Below are 20,388 nucleotides of genomic sequence, written 5' to 3'. Positions count from 1 at the left end.
CTCAGAGTTATTACAAAAAACACACACACACACACACACACACACAAAAGAGTAGTTGACAAACCCAATAAAGCTTCAGTTTGGTTTTTGTGGTGAGATAGTGAAACAAGACAGTCGTTCCATTGTGAAGAAGAAAGTTTGCCCAAAGAAGCTAATAATTTGATCAAGCTTAATTTGTGGAAATGCTCCATGTACATTACTTTTTAGAATAGAACATTTGACAAGGCTTGAAAACCACGCCTATTTGGAATTGTTCTGTAATTTATTGGCAGGACGTCTTGTAGAAACTAGTTGACACATTGTCAAGTTTCCATATTGGCAGCACCTTATTACCTGACATATATTATTACTTGGTTGTTTTATCTTTCTTCTACCCTATATTATATCTGATGAGTAAATGCTTATCAATTATATGGCAGTGGGTGGAGTTAGGGCGGAATAAAAGCTAAAAATTATGCTATCATTGAGAGCATCTCTGGTGGCAGGTTTAGAGGGCAGCTGCTCTCTCCTAGGGATAGCTTTGGCTTTTAGAATGTGTAATTTTTATTTGCCTCTGACTTTTGAAGCTCGCTGGATTCTCCACTGCAGATGAACAAATATTCTCAGAAAGCCAGCAGGTTGGCATTTTGAAGGAGCAAGCATGGAAGAAAACAGACAGGCCCTTACAGAGGGCAAAATTTTGTTAGTCTGGCTGATTTTGTTTGTGGTGTTAGTTCTGTTGCCTTCCATGTTTAGAGTGTCATTGGGGATTTCTCACATCTATGTGAAAATTTTAATAAAAACATTAGAGGTAAGTTGAGAATTGTGTTAAAAAGTTACATCTTTACTACAGGACATATTTAATAATAATAAAAAAAATCTGTTTATTTGATACAGATGCCATAAAACTCATGAAGGAGGTTTCCATTTACTTTGAGATGTTTACATAAGTGTTTTTTTTTTTTTTTGTGTGTGTGTGTGTGTGTTTGTTTTTTTTTTTTTCCTGCTCTTAAGTTACACAAATGTTGTCTTTAATGATATCTAGTTAAATGCTGTGTTATAGTCTAGAATCAGTTTGAGGTTTTCTTATGTTAGAGATTCCATGTTATACTGCTTCTAATTCAGTCTCGTTAGAATACCTCATGCTATACTTCAGGAAAGTAAAGTATCAATAAAATGATGCTTTAGTTTATGAGAGTTTTTAAGTAACACAAAAATGTATTGTAGATGTAAGCTTAATGGTTTTGTTTTGGTAGTTACAGTTATATACCATGAATGAGTATTCTTCTAGGTAAGAATACAGACTGTGTTTGTTTTTCTTCCATTTATAAATTTGTGTGATGGAGCAGTCACGAATTCTGCTGTAAAAAACTTGAGGAACACATGCCACCTTCCGAAAGTGCAATTTTTCTAGAGATGAACAGGTCATGGCTAAGATCCTCATTCTGCTGATAACAGTGAAAGCTTTTGGGGCATGTTGATAAGCCAGGATTGCATGTCATTTTTCAAGTCTGACTTTTTATGCCCATCAGTGGCCAAGAAGTAGGTGCTGTCAATTTATCTTTTTAAACACTAAAGCATTTCAGCTTTCCAATATATAACCTTTGTCTTTTCTGATAGAAAACTGTTTTTTGTGAGTATACTTCTACATATGGCAGAAAAATTATTGCTATTAGACTGCTGGAGCATTTGTGCAGCAGAATGTGTTCATGGCAATGTGATATGATTAATATTACATACATCTTATCTTGCCTTTTTTTTTTTTCTGTCTTATTAAAATAGCTTTGTCTCTTTTTTAGTACTGATTAAGAGCTCTATGGCAGGAGCTGGCTTCAGCTGTTTGAATTTAGCATAGCAGTCATGATTGTGAACTTTAGATGTTGATACTTGATTCAGATGTTGATATCAATGGGAAATGGCTGGCTGCAGGGGGTGTATGTAATATAGTCTATTGTGCTTCTTTTTTTTTTTTATCAGCTGTTGCCATGCTGATTTTAACTCTTATTAGTACCCTGAAAAAAAGGCTTGTGTCACTTTTATGTAGAATTGAATTCACCAGGCACAAACCTGAGGAGCTCATTGGACAGCTCTGCTGCTGCAGTTGGCAGATACTGAAATAATTTGTGCTGTTTTTTTTTTTTTGTTTGTTTGCTTTGTTTCCTTCCCCTACCCCGTGCTTTTACCAGTTACAAAGGAAATTTGCCACGTCGTGGCAGGCATTCATTGTAGGAAGACACTTCTCTTTGGAAAGGGCATTAAATGTTTTTGTCATAATCCGTAGTTTTTCTAACAGGTTGCAAGCATGATAGTCTTGCTTAAACAATGCTGAGGATTGATTTATCAGAGAAAGAGAGAAAAAAAAAGTAATTAATCACTCTGCAGTCAAATATATCCTCTTATGTATAGTTCCCAATTCTGCAACAGCTGATAACAGGCAGAGTACAACTCAGTGTGCTGCGGTTCAGGCTGGTTCCTTGTAGGCATTTTTTGGTTTTGTTCTTTGCTTGAAAGTTGTTTCCCTGCTGTCCTGAAGGCAAAGAAGGGAAATTTCCTGTGCTTTTATATTCTGATTCATTTTAGCTGTTTTTTGCTGAGGAATTGTGCAAAGAGCTTCTCATGCTACCAGAGTAGCTGAGATATATCTTGGTGGGAAGTAGGGGAGAGAACAGAGGGAAGGTCAGGTTCCTTCTGCTCTTACTGTGGCTCACGCTGCTCTGGGACGTGCTGGGTTCAAGCCTGTGCGTGTAGGTGCTGGACCTCTTCTGGAAGTCCTGGGGCTCCTTCCAGAGAGCTTGACTGATAGCCTTGTGAAATGTCAGCCTGTGTCTAGCCATGCCATTACCTGCTTGCCTGAGATCTTACTCAGAGAGTGATGCACAAAAACTATCCTCAGGAATTGTTGCTAGCCCTAGTGGTGAAGTATGATGCCTTGCTGAATAGCTGCTCCAAAAGTCCTTAGCCCAGGCACCTAGGAATGTATCGGCACAGTAATGACTGTATCCCAGGAATATCAGGGCTCTAGGGAGTACCTAACAACTGATTAGTAGTTTACCAAGGAATCCAAACTTGGACACTGTGACTGGATTCTCCACTGTCATGCATTTGATTCAGTCTGTTATATAGTGTAGTGAAGTGAACGGAAAACTTCTCATCTGAGAACACTGTATTTGCTTCGTATAGATATAAATAACTACACAAGCTGGGAGACAGAAGGAAAACATGATTTGTTTTCCTCCAGGTTTTGGCAGTTTGAGAAAAGTAGAAGAGCAGACAAGGAAACCGAGGATTTGAATATCAAATAATATTTCTTCCAAAGTTGCATTTTCAAAGACAAGATATCTGTAGCCCTTAGTGAATTTGCTGAGAGCTCAAGTTTGCAGATCTGTTTGTAAGCTATGAGTAATGTTGACATATGATGAGGTACCTCTTTTTCCTTTTCCAACTTCACTGAAGTGCTTTAGAAATGAAAACAATGACTGAAACAGAAGAGCATGCTAGAATCTATGTATTTTGTATCTTTGCTCTGTATTCTGTCTGGAGAGACTTGAATTTTTACCCTTTGCTTCTTCTCCAGCAAGGAATCTAGATATTTGTTTCTTTGAAACAAAACAAACCTTTTTCCAAAACAAGACATAATTTTATTTTCTTTCTGTTTTCCCAAGCATATTGATAGTATAATAGAAAAAGAACTCCAGAACAGTAATATTTCAGTTGCTTAACTGGTAGCCCATAATCGCTGCTATTACCATTCATTTGTCTTTAAGATATTTCTGAAAACATTAAAAATGGATTTGAAATGGTTAGTGCTATCCTTTCCAATAGGGTCATTCTCTACCATAGGCACATAAGCTTTTCTTTGTGAAATAACACATTTTTTCCAAACTTCATATTTACTTGTCTGTAATGATGATTGCAGCAAAGCTATGCTGAGAATGTAGTTCAGGTTCTTTACTGCTGCAGCTGCAAAAAATCTATTTGTTAGAATGAAATAAACACACTGAGATCCCAGTCATGTGGAGAGTGCAATAGCATGTTAGACAGCAGTAGCTCCATTTCCCTAGGATCTTCTGGAGTGTTTTTGAGACCTGAGGTTCTGTATGAAACAGGAGAATTGCAGTTCTTTGAGAAGCAGTCATTTGTAGGAAAGGCGTTAGCTGGCTCCTATGGTGGATACTTCTTTGAGCAGCTACGCAGAGTATTACTTGAGTATTGGGCTCACCCATGCTTTGAGGATGCTAATACAGTGTGAACTCCAACTGGAGCACAAGCAGATATTGCCAACCCTTAGGTTAATAGAAGAACCTCCCTTCTGTGCTTTCAAATTCATGGTTATCCCAGGCTAGCCACTGCATCACATAACAAAGAAATGATAGTTTTGTTTTTACTCCAGACAACTGCTTGAGCCTTTTCTCAACCTATTTCATTGGCCTTTTGAAGGGCAGCCAGAAGAGTCGTGAGTGCTTTTCCACACCTGAACGTGGAGAATCCCTGTCTGCACATCTTCATCAGCCCTGCCATGTAGCGCACAGATCACCCGATCATCTGGGTTCTTGTTCTCAGCTAGAACACAAACACATGTACAGTGAAAGGAGACTAGACTGGGAAGCTAGGTGAAAAAAATCTCAAGTGCTTGATCACAGCTGGTGATTTTATCTGGCACTGGAAACTCACTGACTTTCTCTTGGGAATTATATCAGAATGTGGAGTAATCACCCCAAGTTAAACACTGTGCCTTTGCCACCCATGAGAACACAGCTAAGAAGAGAACTGAAAGACCCAGTGCGGTGAGTGATTAGAAAAAGCTTTTGAGAGGACACAGGAGAAGAGGTAGTAAAACATGGGAACGGAAAGAAAAAGAGGCAGAAATGAATTATTACGCAATACAGAAAAAGTGAGTACAGAACAACACACCAAGCTGTACTTAAAAAGAAAAGAAGAGAGAGGGAAAAAAAAAAAAAAGAAGAAATGAAAACTTTAAAAATTATCATTCCATATTGTGTAACTTACAATGTTATGTACCATGAAGGGAGTAATTAACATAATGTACTATTATTCATGCCCATTTTGTTCAGAAGGTAATGACAGAGCCTCCCACGGAGTGTTGGAGTCTTCAGAATTCCAGCTGGGATCACCTGCAAGGATGTTTGGGCTTCTTGGGTCCTCATCAGCTGAGAAGTGGGAGGAAAGAAAGCCTGCTTCCTGGGTTGTCTTTCAGTCAGCAAACTTAGGAATGAGGTTGCTCCATTCAGCTCTTAAGGTCTGTGTTAGTTGCAACACCCATGGTTTTGTAAGATATTTGAAACAGCCTTTCATTACAGTTTTGCAACAAAGGCCAGCCAGACAGTTCTGTCTCAATACTGTACAAAACAAGGGCATTCAAAAAGCTTTATTTCATATTCAAAAACAAGTGAAGCATACAGGTGTCACAAAAAATAATATGGGAACTACACTGCTGGATCAGTCCAAAGTTTGATCTAGAATTTTTGATCTAAGTTTGATCTAGCCTTGCTTTGGAGGGCAGGGATGTGCCATGCACTAGAGTAGGTTGTCAAGGGCCATGTCCACCTGGTCTTGAACACCTCCAGGGATGGAGCATCCACAGCTTCTCTGGGAAGCCTGTGCCAGTGTCTCACACCTTTACAGTGAAGAATTTCCTCCTAACCTCTAATCTAAATCTCCCCTTTTTTAGTTTAAAACCATTCTCCCTTAACAAAAGTTGTTCTTCATCTTTTTTGTAAGCCCCCTTTAAGTATTGAAAAGCTGCAATGAGGTCTCTCCGAAGCTTTCTCTTCTTTAGGCTGACCACCTCCAGCTCTCTCAGCCTTTCTTCACAGGAGAGGTGCTCCAGCCCCTTAATCATCTTTGCAGCCCTCCTCTGGACCCGCTGTATCAGCCCCACATCCTTCCTATGCTGGGGGCCCTAGACCTGGATGCAGTACTCCAGGTGAGGCCTCAGAGGGGCAGATGCAGCCCAGGATGCAGCTGGCCTTCTGGGCTGCAAGTGTGCACTGCTGCCTCATGTCCAGCTTTTTGTCCACCAGAATCTCCCAGTCCTTCTCTGCAGGGCTGCTCTCCATGAGTTCTTCTCCCAGTCTGTACTCGTCTGGGATTACCCCAACCCAAGTGCTTGTACTTGGATTTGTTGAACCTCATTAGGTTCATGCGTGCCCACTTTTCTTGCTTGCCCAGGTCCCTTTGGATGTCATCCCTTCCTTCTGGGGTATAAACTGAACCGCTCAGCTTGGTGTCATCTGCAAACTTGCTGAGGGTGCACTCGATCTCACTGTCTATGTCACTGATAAAGATATTAAACAGTACCAGTTTGAATTTAATGAATGGCTTAAGTTTGCCACATGCCTACCTTCACTTTTATCACAACTTTCTTGTTGCTGTGCACTATCTTCTTTCAAATCTTCTTTCATGTCTCAGTGTGTGGGCTGCAGGCTTTTTTGACACCCCCCCAGGTCCCCACTCCTGAGTGACTCACCATGCATTGTGACAGGTTGAGACAGTTAATGTACCAGTTCAGCTTTCCCAGGGATAAACTGGTTTTCTGCTTTCTGGAACAGCTGCTGTGTTTTAAATTTATGCTGTGTTTTAATAAAATGTTCCAGTATAGATAAGCCAAATGTCTTTATTTTATTTTAAATTAAAATAAATTATTTTATTTTATTTATTTTAATTTATTTTATCTTCTGTAGTGTTATATCAGATGGATTTTATGCAGTTGCAAATATCACACCACTGTGCCTATTTGGCTTCCTTGCTTTGTTTTTTTTTTTTTTTTTGGTTTGTTTGTTTGTTTTTAAGATGGCCAGTAACAAATGTCAACTGAAGGAACTACAATATCTTGTTTACACCATCATAAACTATCCTTTATTATTATTATTATTATTTTGTTTAACTTTGATAGCTACAGAAGGAGCTGATAGGGACCATGCAAAACTTGAGGGTAGCAAGAAGGTAGTTGAAGTTAAAGGCACGTGCAAGTTAGTAGTGTGCCAGGTGATGAAAATTTTGTGATCAAGCTGTGTGGTGAGGTAAATGGTTATACATGCCAGAAAGATGGGAAATAAACTGTTCAGCAAGAGCCTACTGCAAAGTAGAAGGCTGGACTCTCCTGCTGATGGAAGAGTTCATACCAGGTGAGGACATGTGCTGAGTGGATCACTGATGCCTTAAAGATGATCACAGCCTACACACGAGAACCTTAAGTTCTTTGTTTGGTCAAATATATTGAGTTAAATAGAGGAGGATCTAGTACTGATGAAAGCTACTATTTGTATGTCTATATAAGTATTATGAAATCATTATGTGCCAATGTAAAGCTTTAAGAAGTAGGCATATTGGTATATTTGATCTTGCTAATTGAGTTTAGTGCCAGTCTGCACAGGGAGGAGAAATTTGTTTTTTCTCAAAAAGGTAAAGTGAGAGAAGGGTAAAAGCTGATTACCAGAACTAATGCTTCAGAAGTGCTGTGGGTAAGAAATGATCCATCTACTGCCTTCTGTTAACACAAATGACACAGATGTCCTCAGGATAAGATAATGTCTTTTATTCTTTAAAATCTTTTTTCAGGTCTTTTATTCCAGAATGTCTCTAATGTCAGTGATATTATTGTGCATCACTGTGTTGCCTGAAGCTGACTAGGGAAGAGAGAGTTTGGGACTCGTGGACTTCACAGAGTCTCGTAGATAGCTCAGTAATTTGGCTGAAGAAAAAATAAAATTATCAGTCTCTTGAAAATGAGTTTGAACTAAATGATCTTTCACGACAATGGCTACAGGTAATCAGTGTAACAAATGAAAAAGGAGGTGTTCAAGACAGCCTTTGGGCTGAATTTTGAAATACATGAGACCTAGCTTCAATAAAGGAAGCTTAGACAATTCACATAGGGACATTACAGACTACCTGGAAATAACAAAATGAAAACCATCAACATCTACTTTTCTTGTTTTGGGAACAGTGGGCCACCCTGCAGATTGAGAAGGGAGTAAAAATGCAGAAGGCGCTGGCACTTGAAAATTTAATCTCCAATGGTAAGAATGAAGGTGACACAGCACTATTCATCTTGTATAAGGGCAGATGTTTTAATATCTTACCCAGGAAAAAGTGAGCAGGTATATAAATTGCACCTGGTATTAAGAAAAAAAAAAAAAAAAAGAAAAGTTGATAAAGTTCAATGAGCAAGTAATTGCTGATTTTGTAAACCAACAAAAGAGACCTTAAGTACATTATAGGCAAGATAGCTATGAATGATTGAGCCTTCTGAATAAAAGGCATTCAAGAGACCAGTGTAAGTAGAGAAAGGTATTGCTGATAAGCTTTTGGGAAGCTGGCCCATGTGTATTTTATACTTTCTGACTCCGTCAGTTCAGTCTGCACAAGATCAGGAGTGAGAATTTTTTGCACGTGATGTTGCTCTTTATGGGTTTTCTCTTGCTTCTTGTACCTCCCAGCATGCAAAAGATCAAGTCTCAAGTAAAGCAGCTACACCATCTCATGGATCACAGACAGATGGCACTCTTCTTTAGGCACAGGGATAGAATTTGAGACAGTAATTTATTTTTTTTTCTCTTCCCTCCTTTTATTTCTTCTTTAGTCACACAGACTATTTGGTTTCTGAACTGGTGACTTTCAGGACTGATGATTTCCTGTGCATTGAAGGTTTGACTGAAGAGTAACTAGAGGAAGTTTTGAGATTCCGATCTATTAGTAGCATGCTGATTAAGGCACTTTAAATTAATTTTCAATAATGCATATTTAATGCTCCCCCTTTAAAATCAAAAGCTGAAACCAACCAAAGAAAAAAAAAAGTACCAAGTATTAGCTGACATGAAACAATGCAATTTAGTAATTTTAACCAGGCAGGTAGGAATCTGATCTCTGACCTCAGCAATCATCACTGAGGCTTTGCTGTGTGGCTGTCCTTTGAGGTGTTAATTTTACAAATATGAAACATGATTTTTTCCTTCTTCTTCTGCAGTGTTTTCATGTCACTCTGTGTATAACTCTGTAAAAAATCTAGATGCTTTCATGTTTCTTGGTAGTGAGGCAACCCTTAAAGGAGAGGGGATGGGGAGGAGATGTCTCTGAGAAAAAATACCAGAGGAAGATGTTTGTTACAGCTGGGAAGCTAGTATGGAAAAAGTGAAACTATACACCATCAGCAAGAAAAATAACAATATTAACACTGTCTGACTTTGGGTCAAGACAAGAGGAGGGATCTGTAATCTTGACAGTTGACATTCATTCAACAAATCTATTGACATTTTGAACTGTGTGTACTTCAGTTGTTTGATAAATGACAGTGAAGTAGATGTTGTGCTCAGGCTTTTATTTGCAGCTCACTCTGAACACTTGTCTCCTTTCTTCAACATCTTAGTGGTTTACTGTGATATGGCATAGGATTAGAGAATTAACTTGTAAATGCCAGTACATAAGCAAAGCCTACCAATGCAATTATGATGCTCAGAGTGGTAGGAGAGTCAGGTCTAAAAATCATGATCATTTCAGTTTTTTTACTAAGGGGAAGGAACACTCATTTCCTCATGTAGTTGCCTTGTTGTTTTTCTTTCTTTGTTTCTTGCTACAAAGGGATCATCCAGAGAGAGGAAACATCCATGGAAAAGGAGATGGCTGGCCACCACAGGGAATACTTCCACCTTGGGGACGTTATGTACTTTGCCAAGAAGGCATGTGAGGCAGTGGCAGAAGATGAAGTCACACGGCGCTTCTCCTCAGAGGAGCTGCTGTCCTGGAATCTCCTCAGCAGAACCAATGCCAACTTTCACTGTGTCAGCTGGCAACTGACTGTTGTGTGGATCATTGGGATCCTGATTCGGTACTGTCTCCTGATGCCTTTTCGGTGAGCCAGATGTAATTTCCTGGGATTTTTTTTTTAAATGCCACTTTTTATGGATGTTGTAACATTATGTACTATTGACTAGTGCAGAAATGAGAATGTAGCAAGACTTTTTTTTCCAGGATGCCATCAAAACCTCCCAGAGAAAAACAAAAAAAAAGTGCTGAAGATGTATGTTTCTTATGTTCTGTATTTTTTATTAGCATGCAAATGTCTATATTCATTGACTTTACCTGTCTGAATAAGAGAGGAAGATTGTACGCTGAACTCCTGTGATGGGTTCTTTACCACCAGATGGCTTGAGATCAAGGCTTAGTTCTTTTTGGAAGGTTGGCACTGGGTAGTACAAGATCTTGTACTCAGTGGAGGAGTAACTGAATGAAAAGCTGTGCTCATATCCCATTGGCCTTAACTGCTTTCTATTGCTAATTTATTGCTATGTATGGTGGAGAGAAACATCCTATAAAGGAATCACAGAGTTAAAAGGTTTTCTGGTTAAGATTACATTTACCATTTTGCTTCTTATCAATGATTATTTTGTTTTGTAGCATCTGCTTGGCTTTCCTCAGCATCCTCTTGCTGATCTCTGCAAACACAGTAGTAGGACAGTTTCCAAATGGCAGGTAGGTGTTTGCTGAGGGCTCTTTCCATTTCTCCAAGGAGCTGAATTTTAGGGCATTAGAACATAAGTGAACTTGAATTTGGAAGATTAATATGTACAGTTGTGGGGTGATTTTAGTCTACTGCTAAGCCATGGAGCATTCTGTGCGAGAAGTACAGCAATGGCATCTGAAAGCAGACATGTAATGTAACCCAGGAAGGTACTGCTGAGAGTCCATTTAGAACAGTGAATAAAGGGATGTTTTACTTGAGTCAGAACAGGGCGAGTTAATTATCTACCATGAGCAATTCTGCATAGAGACTCTGATAAAGTTATGTCCTGTCAGTGCAAGCAACTTAAATGGGATTCAATAGCTAAAGGTTTTTATATTTAATTAATGTTAATACATGAATCAATAGAAGTAGCTTTCAGAGAAAATCTATAAAACAAAGCCCCATCTATAATCTCATAACGTCTTCTCCTCTGAATCTGGTCCTTTTAGAACAGATCTGAGTAGAAGAATGGACTGACAACTCTTCTGATAACTAGTAATCTCCTATGTGGTGATGTTAGTGCAATAAATCCTCTTAGCGTGGTCTTTGTAATAATGGCAATTGAGAGCAAGTTGGAAAGTTTGCATTATAATGCTCTATGAGTGACTACACAGAACTAGAAATGTATGTACAGCTTCCTTTCTTCTAGGGTTAAGTGCTGGCTGAGCAACCAGGTTCAGATGACGTGTGCTGCGTTAGGTATCCGATGTCTGAGTGGTCTTGTTCAGTTCCACAACAGGTGAGTGGTTCAACTCTGCTCTTGCTTGTTAGGCATTTTGTACAGTACTGGATGTCTCCAGTGTCAGAGAAAGATTTTTATTCCATTATTACACTGCTACTTGGATTATAGAGCTTCTATAGGTCATCTAGACTCTGTCTGTCTTGATTTCAGTGAAGAAGTCTGTGTGCTCTGCCGTGCTTTCTGTTGTGTATTGGCAGGGTACACAAAGGTGGACTAGTACTCTATTCTTCACTGTAGAAATAGGTGTTTTTCTCTATTTCTTATTAACATGTAATTGCATAGAAAAACATCACTGTAAAATGTTCAGTCGTTCTACTAGCTGATCTGTTTGGAGACTAAGTCTTCACACTCATCTGTAGTAACTTATGGATGGTAATTTAGTAATATTTTTTTTTCTAATATGCTTGCTGAGTTGTTGAGATTTATGCAATAGAGCCCTCTGAAATATTTTTTGTTGGTATTTCAGAGAGGAACCAAAGCCATCCTTTTTTTTTTTTTTTTTTTTTTTTTTGACTTGAAAGTTTTAGTGTCCAAGAAGTCTTCGATATGTTCCTCTGTGAATGTTCATGTATCCATTTAAAATGCCTTTTCCAGTGATGTTGCATATTCTTGGATATAAGGAAACTGATTTTGATGAAAACTAGTAAAATTCGAAGGGACTCTCAGAAGTATGGGGGAAGATGACTTAGCTGTTGTAATGATAGACAGAGGTTTTAACACACCTCAGAGTAATATTAGTATTTTAAATCATCTTGTTCTTCCACTTGCTATGAATGTACAGGTAGGGTATGTGCATGACATTTTATTGTCACTGAGGGTCTCTTTTGTGGATGTACATTCCTTGGATAGATTACCTGATGGGGCTTGCAGTCTGGAGAATAAACATGAAATAAGACTTTCCCTGTTGTTGCAGGGAAAACAGACCACGGAAAGGAGGCATCTGTGTAGCTAACCACACATCTCCAGTAGATGTTCTAATCCTGGCTAGTGATGGATGCTATTCGTTGGTATGAACAAGAGAGCTTGTAAATACCGGTAATGTTGAGATGCTCGTAGATGCAGTGTTGGACAAGAGGATGAGCTTACTGGCAGAGAGAGTGGGATTTTATAGCATTCGAAATCTCCCATTTAGGACTGTGATGTAATAGACACAGGTAGGTGTGTGCACACTTCTGACCAAGAGAATTGGTATCATTTGTGTGCAAGCTCAGAAATTGGTTCATCTTTAGTTAGATTTTTTTCAACAAAATATCTGTGTGTTTTTGCTAGTGACTTTTATTTTTTGGCTTGCAGGTTGGCCAGGTACATGGAGGGCTTCTGGGACTTATTCAGAAATCTTGCATGCAAACCACTCAGCATGTTTTGTTTGAACGTTCAGAAATGAAAGATCGTCATCTGGTGAGAAAAAAGTAAGGTAGTGAGATGTTTGCTTAACTGTCCTGTCAGGTCTAGTAATTAATTTTGAGGCCCCATCATGAGCTGAGAGTGTTCTGACCTTGCATCTCTTTGTGGCAGGCAGCTGTAGATTGTTGCCTGTGTAAGGTTTTAAACTACTCCATCAACGAAAGTACAGTGTGTAGCGTTCCTCTTCTGAATTTCCAATCGTTTGCCCTGTAACCTCTGGGAATTTTCATGTTGGAACAATCTGTCTTCCTGCCCCAGGCAGGACCCTGCTCATTCAGTTTCAAGGGTGATGATTCTGGATGTCAGGACCAAAATTGCAGTTCTGACAGAACATCTTTCCAGAACATGCCTTGCCCTGATATATTTTTTCATCAGCTCTGAGCATCAGAAAGCTGGTTTTGTCTGGTATGAGTATGGGATAAAGGGATAGTTGCCAACAATATGAAACTTTAACCTTAGGCTTACCTGTTTGCTTGTGGAGATCAACAGGCTATTTGAGGGAGCCAGCAACAGCCCATTAGCAACTTCCTCTGTCCTCTTCAGTCTTACATATGGAAATTTGAAGAAGGAATTAAGCAAAGAAAAAAAGATCCAGGTACCACCTAGCTCGTAGAAGCTGGAAGAGCATCCTGGAGAAGTGTTCATGTGTGTTTGTTGCCTGTACTGCTCTAAAGGCCTGCAGTGCTGATTTCTGGCAGAGACAGCGTATTGGACTTGAAGGCCATGAGAAGGATAAGACTCAGTATAGCAGTTGTTAGCCTTTTAGGTGTTCACAGAGAATCTTCATAGTCACACAAAATTATCATGACATACGGTGCAATGCAGCTAACATGAAGCAAGTATCTATGGCAGCTAGTCCTTAAAAGGGAGTTGGTCCCCCTATACTGGATTGATGTCTGATTATTTTTTTTGGAAGCTGATGTTTTGTTTATGCGTTTTAACATAGAGTGGACAGGAAATGTATGCTCTTGATTCATAGGAAATGCACATAGATATCTTGAAAACCAGCAGATTAATCTGCATCATTAATCTGCTTAGTGAATTATTTTTTTTTAACAAAAGTGGTTCTTAAGTGATGCAGAAAATGCAGTAAAACAGTGGCCTTTCTCTTTTCTAGATGTGGAGAAACATTATATATATGTAAATCTGATGCTAGGAACCTGGAAAGAATTAAACATTAATATATTCCATGTGTTTTAGTCAAAAAAAAAAAAAAGGGGGGGGAGGGGAATAAAAAGGTTTGATTGTGCTCATTGCTAGAACTAAGATTTTAACATGCCATAAGAAGCCATAAGAAGCCATTCTTGGGCTTCCTTTTAATTGGGTCAATATGATGATACATAAGTAGAGGGTACAGTTTTATAAAAAACCTATATATGTATTTAGCAAGAGAAAAACACTAAGATCAAGGCCTGAAACTAGTATAAATCCTTGCTGAGACCATTGACTGGCAAAGAGTTATTGGACAAGAGCTTCACCTATAAGAGATCACAGAATCATCTAGGTTGGAAGAGACCTCCAAGATTACCTAGCCCAACCTTTCACCTAACACTAACAAGTCCTCCACTAAACCATATCACATATCTAAAGGACCTTTCTTTTAAAGACCTCCAGGGATGGTGACTCCACCACTTCCCTGGATAGCCCATTCCAATGCCTAACAACCCTTTCGGTAAAGAAGTTTTTCCTAACATCCAACCTAAGCCTCCTCTGGCACAACTTTCACCCATTACCCCTCATCCTATCGCTGGGTATGTGGGAGAATAGACCAATCCACACCTCACTACAGCCTCTTTTGAGGTACCTGTAGAGAGCGATAAGGTTGCCCCGAGACTCCTCCAGGCTGAACAACCCCAGCTCCCTCAGCTGCTCCTCATAAGACATGTTCTCCAGACCCCTCACCAGCTTCGTTGCCCTTCTCTGGACATACTCCATCACCTCCATGTCCTTCCTGTAATGAGGGGCCCAAAACTGAACACAGTACTCGAGGTGCAGCCTCACCAGAGCTGAGTACAGGGGGACGATCACTTCCCTAGCCCTGCTGGCCACACTGTTTCTTATGCAAGCCAGGATGCTGCTGGCCTTCTTGGCCACCTGAGCACACTGCTGGCTCATATTCAGCCGACTATCAACCATCACTCCCAGGTCCTCCTCTGCCAGGCAGCTCTCCAACCACTCATCTCCCAGCCTGTAGCTCTGCTTGGGGTTATTGCGCCCCAGGTGCAGGACCCGGCACTTGGCCTTGTTGAACTTCATGCAGTTGACCTCAGCCCATCGGTGCAGCCTATCCAGATCCTCCTGCAGAGCCTTCCAACCCTCGAGCAGATCGACACACGCACCTAGCTTGGTGTCATCTGCAAACTTACTGAGGGTGCACTCAATGCCCTCACCCAGATCATCGATAAAGATATTAAAGAGGACTGGCCCCAGTACTGAGCCCTGGGGGACGCCGCTAGTGACCGGCCTCTGACTGGATTTGACTCCATTCACCACGACTCTTTGGGCCTGGCTACCCAGCCAGTTCATAACCCAATGAAGCGTACATCAGTCCAAGCCATGAGCAGCCAGTTTCTTTAGAAGAATTCTGTGGGAAACGGTGTCAAAAGCCTTACTGAAGTCAAGGTAGACCACATTCACAGCCTTTCCTTCATCCACTGTGATAGAAGGAGATCAGGTTCATCAAGCAGGACCTGCCTTTCATAAACCCATGCTGACTGGCTCTGATCGCCTGGTTGCCATGCAAGTGCCACATGATAACACTCAAGATAATCTGCTCCATGAGCTTCCTGGGTACTGAAGTCAAACTGACAGGCCTATAGTTTCCTGGGTCCACCCTCTGGCCCTTCTTGTAGATGGGTGTCACATTTGCTAGCCACCGGTCGACTGGGACCTCCCCTGAGAGCCAGGACTGCAGATAAATGATAGAAAGATGGCAAATGTTTAGATTCTTAACAAAATTCAAATGCAAGTCTTCTATGAAAACGAAGTATACACTAAAATTTTATTTTGTCTTCACAGAATTAGAGAACACATTGAAGATAAGGCCAAATTACCCATTTTAATTTTTCCAGAAGGTAGGAAACAACTGCATAGATTTTTTTGCCCTCCTCACTTTACACTGAATGCAGTTTGTCATATCCAGTCTTTATAACTGAGATGTCTATTTTTAGTGTGTAGAATTAATTAGCTCTTATGAGATATGAGAAGTCAGATTCAAATATTTTACAATAGTTCTATGGCAGTCTATTTGTCATTATGTGTAGCATAATGAAAGAGAGAATGGGCTCTGGGATTATGGTACTGAACAAAAGCGTGCTTTCTTTCTATCAACTTAGGTCTCCTTTAGGCAGTGTAGGATTCATTTGCTGATATCTTCTCTATGTTTCCATTCTGGCTAGGCACCTGCGTAAACAACACATCAGTTATGATGTTTAAGAAGGGAAGTTTTGAGGTGGGAGGGACCATCCATCCAGTAGCAATCAAGGTAACGTATTTGCAATTGCACAAACATGGAAGGACTTTTTGCAGATGGCTCTCAAGTCAGAGAGACTGTTTGTGTGCAAACCTTAAAAGGGGTTTTGTTTTGTGGAAGTAAGGCACTTAAGCAAGTCCTGAGACAACTGAATCTTTTCATGATGCAAAATGTCTTGCAGCCCAGTGCAGTATGGAAAACAGCTTGCTGAACATCTTTAGCAACCTGAAAAGTACATTTGGAAATGCTGTGCTGCTTGTGCAGTTCTGTCTGGCCTTTTGTCCTAGGCCTACTGGCTTTTGAGGGATAAAGGCACGATACTAGTAATTGCACTATTCTCTTGATGCTTGCAAGGCTTTCAGAATAGCTTTAGCCCAGTCACTCTACCTCTTCCCCTAACATTCTTTCTGCGTATACGCCTTAAATCTCTTCATACCAGTTAGAAGGCAGAACATGCTTGTTCTTCTTGTCTTCCAGTATGACCCCCGCTTTGGAGACGCATTCTGGAATAGCACAAAGTATTCCATGATGACCTATACTTTTAATGTGATGACCAGCTGGGCTATTGTCTGTAATGTGTGGTACCTGCCACCAATGGTCAAAGAGGTACTTAAGCTTTTGTGTGTGTGTTGGAAATGCTCATCATAGGTTTCTGAGAGGAAACCCGCATTGTTTTTCACATTATGTTAGCAAATCATTATTGACAATCTAATGGAAAAAGGCCAGGCAGTGACACTGTAGTCCTAAAATTAAACCAAGGTTGGGAATCAGAGCGCCTATTAGCACAATGAAAGCCATCCTAATACAGATCTGCATTTCCTTCTCTAGGATTCATGGTGTGCTTTTGGAGTAAATTAAGCTTATATCTGTGAAGGCTGTAAGCTTCCTAGAGCATAGTAATTTATCTGTGCAATAGATATCTCAGAGTTCTTGTAGCTGGACAACTGAATTACAGTCATCGTTCATACCTGATGGCTGCAAAAAAAAAGCTTATCTTTGTGCAGCTAACACTACAAAGCTTGCAAAACTTTAAAAGAAGGATTTGCACTCTCTCACTAGCTTGCTTCTTCTTTACAGTCATTTCTGTTCCCTGTTTTTTTTTTTTTTGTTTGTTTTTTGTTTTTTCATAATGAGATCCTGTGGGACACCTGAAACAGCAGAGCAAGCCATATAACAGGGGTATATCAGCTCTGGGCACCAACCTGAAGCTGACGGCTAAAACCTTTGCTGCAGCAGTGTGCATTCTGCTACTGCCTACCCCACCCCTTGCCCTGCCTTCATCCTGGCAGGGAGGCTGCTGTAATGCATCTTCAGAGTCCTCTGCAGTTCAGGCAAACAGACCCTTGCAAAAACATGATAATACACTGGCACTGAATGCACCCGGCCCCAGCTCTATTGAAGGCACCCCGTCTCCTCTGAGGTGATTTTGTCAATGTGTTAGCAGCTTCTTGGGTTTAGACCGATGTTGTGGTCCTGGGTGCAGATACATCCCCTGCTCTGGCCAGACCTGTGACCTCGCTCTGTGTGTTACTTTGGATTGCCACGGAAACCACAGAGCCTCACACTTGGTTCTTCTTGGCACTGAGCATGACAGACTCAGTGTACCGACTTGCCAGGTGGCATTCCTCAGGATCAGCTGGAATATTACTGCAGCACCTGTTTGTCTTGTGGCATAAACAAAAGTGTCAGCTCTCTGACAAAAGGTGCCTACTTAAGTGAGAAAGTTGCACAGCAAATCATTGATGTCTTTTTTAGGAAGAAGAAGATGCCATTCACTTCGCCAACAGAGTCAAGGCTGTCATTGCTGCTCGAGGAGGAATGTCTATACTTCCTTGGTATGAGGAAACTTTGAACACCTTTGAAGTGGAGTTAAAAACATATCTAGATGTTTTTTAATCTAAAACTTAAACCTTTTAAAATTTCTTCCTTTTTTTTTTTTTTCTTTGACTGTAGTCCATTCCCCTTACTGACTCAGACTAAGATAATAGTACCTTATTCTGCTAACAGCTCTACTAGAATAAGTGGATTTAGTATAGAAAGAGAAACAGAGCTGACAGGTGGATCCAGCCAGCAGGCATAATTTGGTGAAAATAAATATTTTGCCCGTTATACCCTGGATTAAAGGAAGGCTGTTGTTGTATTACGTGATAGATTTTGGCAGTACTGATCATTTGTGTTGCATTGCAAAAGCCAGCATTTAGAGTAAAAGTTGCTGTGACTATGTCATATAAATATCATAACATTTTTCTGCCTCTGAAGTGAACTCAGGACAATTTCTTATCTGTATCTTTCAGGGATGGAGGACTGAAAAGAAAAAAGGTCAAAGAGTCTTTCAAGGAAGAGCAACAGAAAAAATATTGCCAGATAGTAACAGAAAATGGATCTGTGGGAAATGGAAATGTTTATTAAATGGTATTTATTTTATCTCTTTTTTTTTTTTTTTTTTTGACAAGACTTAACTACACAGAAAATTGGCTTTTTTTTTTTTTTTTTTTTTTTTTTTAATATTAAAACCCACATCCTTTCCTGCTGTCCCTATAAATTATTTTGCATATAATGCAGCAGGGAAGCCATGAAGAGAGAGTATTTTTTTTTTTTTTAAACAAAGCCGTCAATTTAAAAATAGGAACATTTATGACATACTTGAGAAATTCTGTGCAATGATGAGTGAGAAGAATTGGTAATAAAATTACTTAGGTTAATTAAAATGCCATTTTAAGAAATCTTTGAGTTACCCTGAAGACTTACCTGTTAATTTCTTAACTTTTAATAAAACATATCTGTCTTCCCAGACTGTATGGGTGAGCTGTTTTAACTGTTTTCCTGTGAGCTGCAGGCACTATGTTGCTGTAGAGATACACCTTTTATATGAGGAGGCACAGAGAAATTCAAGAAAACATTTTGAGAATTGCAAGTTGGAGGTGAAGAGTTGGATGTCTGAGGGAAAGAGGCAGTTGCTGACCTTACTCTCGATGTCCCAAGACAAGGCATTGCCAGGCAGGAAGATTTCCAGGGTCCCACTGATCAGCAGCAGAACAGCAGCAATTAGCAACATGTCCCAGATGCCTGGTTGTGTGACAAAGGGATAAATTAGTGAAAGTCAAAGAGAATGACCTAGGAAAATATATCATAATTTTAAATATATATTTAGTGACTTTGCTATATCCCTTTTTGTGTCCGTTTGCATGCATTGTGCAAATTAAAGAAAACCCATGTCATGGCTTCTGTTATGCTCTGTTGTAATTATTGCTGGACAGCCACTGGCTTGTGTTACCACTTGATGTGAAGGCTGCTGGTTGCTGTCACAAGCCTACCATCCAGAAATAAACACTTAGTATACTTTAAGAATCAGAGATGTATATATTCCTGTGATCTGAATGTCACTTAGAAAGCACACACAAATAGGTGTTACTTTGCTGAAGCTGCTTTAAGACACGAGCCAGTAAGGATAGTAAATAAGGTTTACATTACAGCAGCCCATTGAGTGAGGTCTCAGCAGAGACAGAGGATCACAAATACACATATTTAGTACTGCCCAGCCATGGAGAGCTTAGGGCTTAGGTGTTAAAAACTAATATGTATGTTTGAGGACTGCTGAAGGAGGTGGTAACTCTCCTATGGCTGCATGATACAGGAAGTAGAAGAGAACTTCTGCTCTTATGTGGCCTGGTCTGACGTATCATCCCAGGCTTTAGTTTCTCTAAGTACATGAATACTCTCTATGGGTCAGTTGGTTCCAGCTTCAATATTGTGTATAAACAGCAGGAGAAACAGCCTGTTTAAAAAGGTATTAGCCAACCAGGTAGGAAGAGTGCTAGCAGAATGTCTGCAGAAGAAAATTGTGTCAGGCTTTCCTACCAGGAAAGAGGTCTGCTCCTTCCTGTCTGTAGGAAGCTGTGCTTCCATTATCCATTAAGCTTTTTATCTTAGTTTCCTGGCATAAAACTCCTAAATGCTGTAATGAACTATCCATGTAACTACTTCTTCAGTGTGTCAGAGATTACAGCTGGAAATACTTCTATATGAATGGTGCCTAACGGAGATACAAGTTGTATGTAAGGGTTTAAGACAAGTGTTGGGAGCATCCTTTCCACACTACCATGTTCCTTCATCCTGCTCAGTGATGGAAGATGAAAGACTACAGATGAAAACTGGGGACAGATGGGGAAACCAGGAAGAACTGCTGGAAAAGGAATTTCTCAGTTGGGCTTGGCTTTGCAAGATGTTAGGAGCTGATGACATGTCTCTCTTCCTGTCCTGCAATGCTTCCCC

General features: G+C 40.0%; 1 protein-coding gene across 6 annotated transcripts; it reads left to right on the top strand.

Annotated features, from left to right (window-relative positions):
• Positions 1-351: 351 nt before the first annotated feature.
• On the top strand, positions 352-20,116 carry LOC101798609 (glycerol-3-phosphate acyltransferase 3). Of its 6 annotated transcripts, XM_021269858.4 has the most exons (13): positions 362-617; positions 736-790; positions 7,946-8,018; positions 9,577-9,847; positions 10,393-10,467; positions 11,148-11,237; positions 12,154-12,247; positions 12,534-12,649; positions 15,663-15,718; positions 16,043-16,128; positions 16,594-16,722; positions 17,872-17,951; positions 18,411-20,101. In XM_021269858.4, exons 1-13 carry the CDS (start codon positions 589-591, stop codon positions 18,523-18,525), a joined length of 1,269 nt encoding a protein of 422 aa, XP_021125533.1. In that variant the 5' UTR covers positions 362-588; the 3' UTR covers positions 18,526-20,101. The 6 variants fall into 6 exon arrangements, with proteins under 6 accessions (XP_071892914.1, XP_071892915.1, XP_021125533.1 ...); XM_072036813.1 differs by having other exon boundaries at positions 352-790; positions 9,577-9,823; positions 18,411-20,116; XM_072036815.1 differs by lacking the exon at positions 7,946-8,018 and having other exon boundaries at positions 364-617; positions 18,411-20,115.
• The last annotated feature ends 272 nt before the right edge of the window (positions 20,117-20,388 follow it).

This window comes from Anas platyrhynchos, chromosome 4, assembly GCF_047663525.1.
Source record: "Anas platyrhynchos isolate ZD024472 breed Pekin duck chromosome 4, IASCAAS_PekinDuck_T2T, whole genome shotgun sequence".
In the NCBI taxonomy this organism is placed as follows: domain Eukaryota; kingdom Metazoa; phylum Chordata; class Aves; order Anseriformes; family Anatidae; genus Anas; species Anas platyrhynchos.
The sequence above is the reverse complement of the archived record's forward strand: the minus strand, read 5'-3'. Positions and strand labels throughout refer to the sequence as shown.

Bases quoted from the DNA above. Each gene is read 5' to 3' on its own strand.
- LOC101798609 (XM_021269857.4), top strand. From the start codon at position 641: ATGGAAGAAAACAGACAGGCCCTTACAGAGGGCAAAATTTTGTTAGTC. The intron at 8,019-9,576 runs GTAAGAATGAAG...CTTGCTACAAAG, and splicing joins TGAAAATTTAATCTCCAATG to GGATCATCCAGAGAGAGGAA. The intron at 16,723-17,871 runs GTACTTAAGCTT...TGTCTTTTTTAG, and splicing joins TGCCACCAATGGTCAAAGAG to GAAGAAGAAGATGCCATTCA.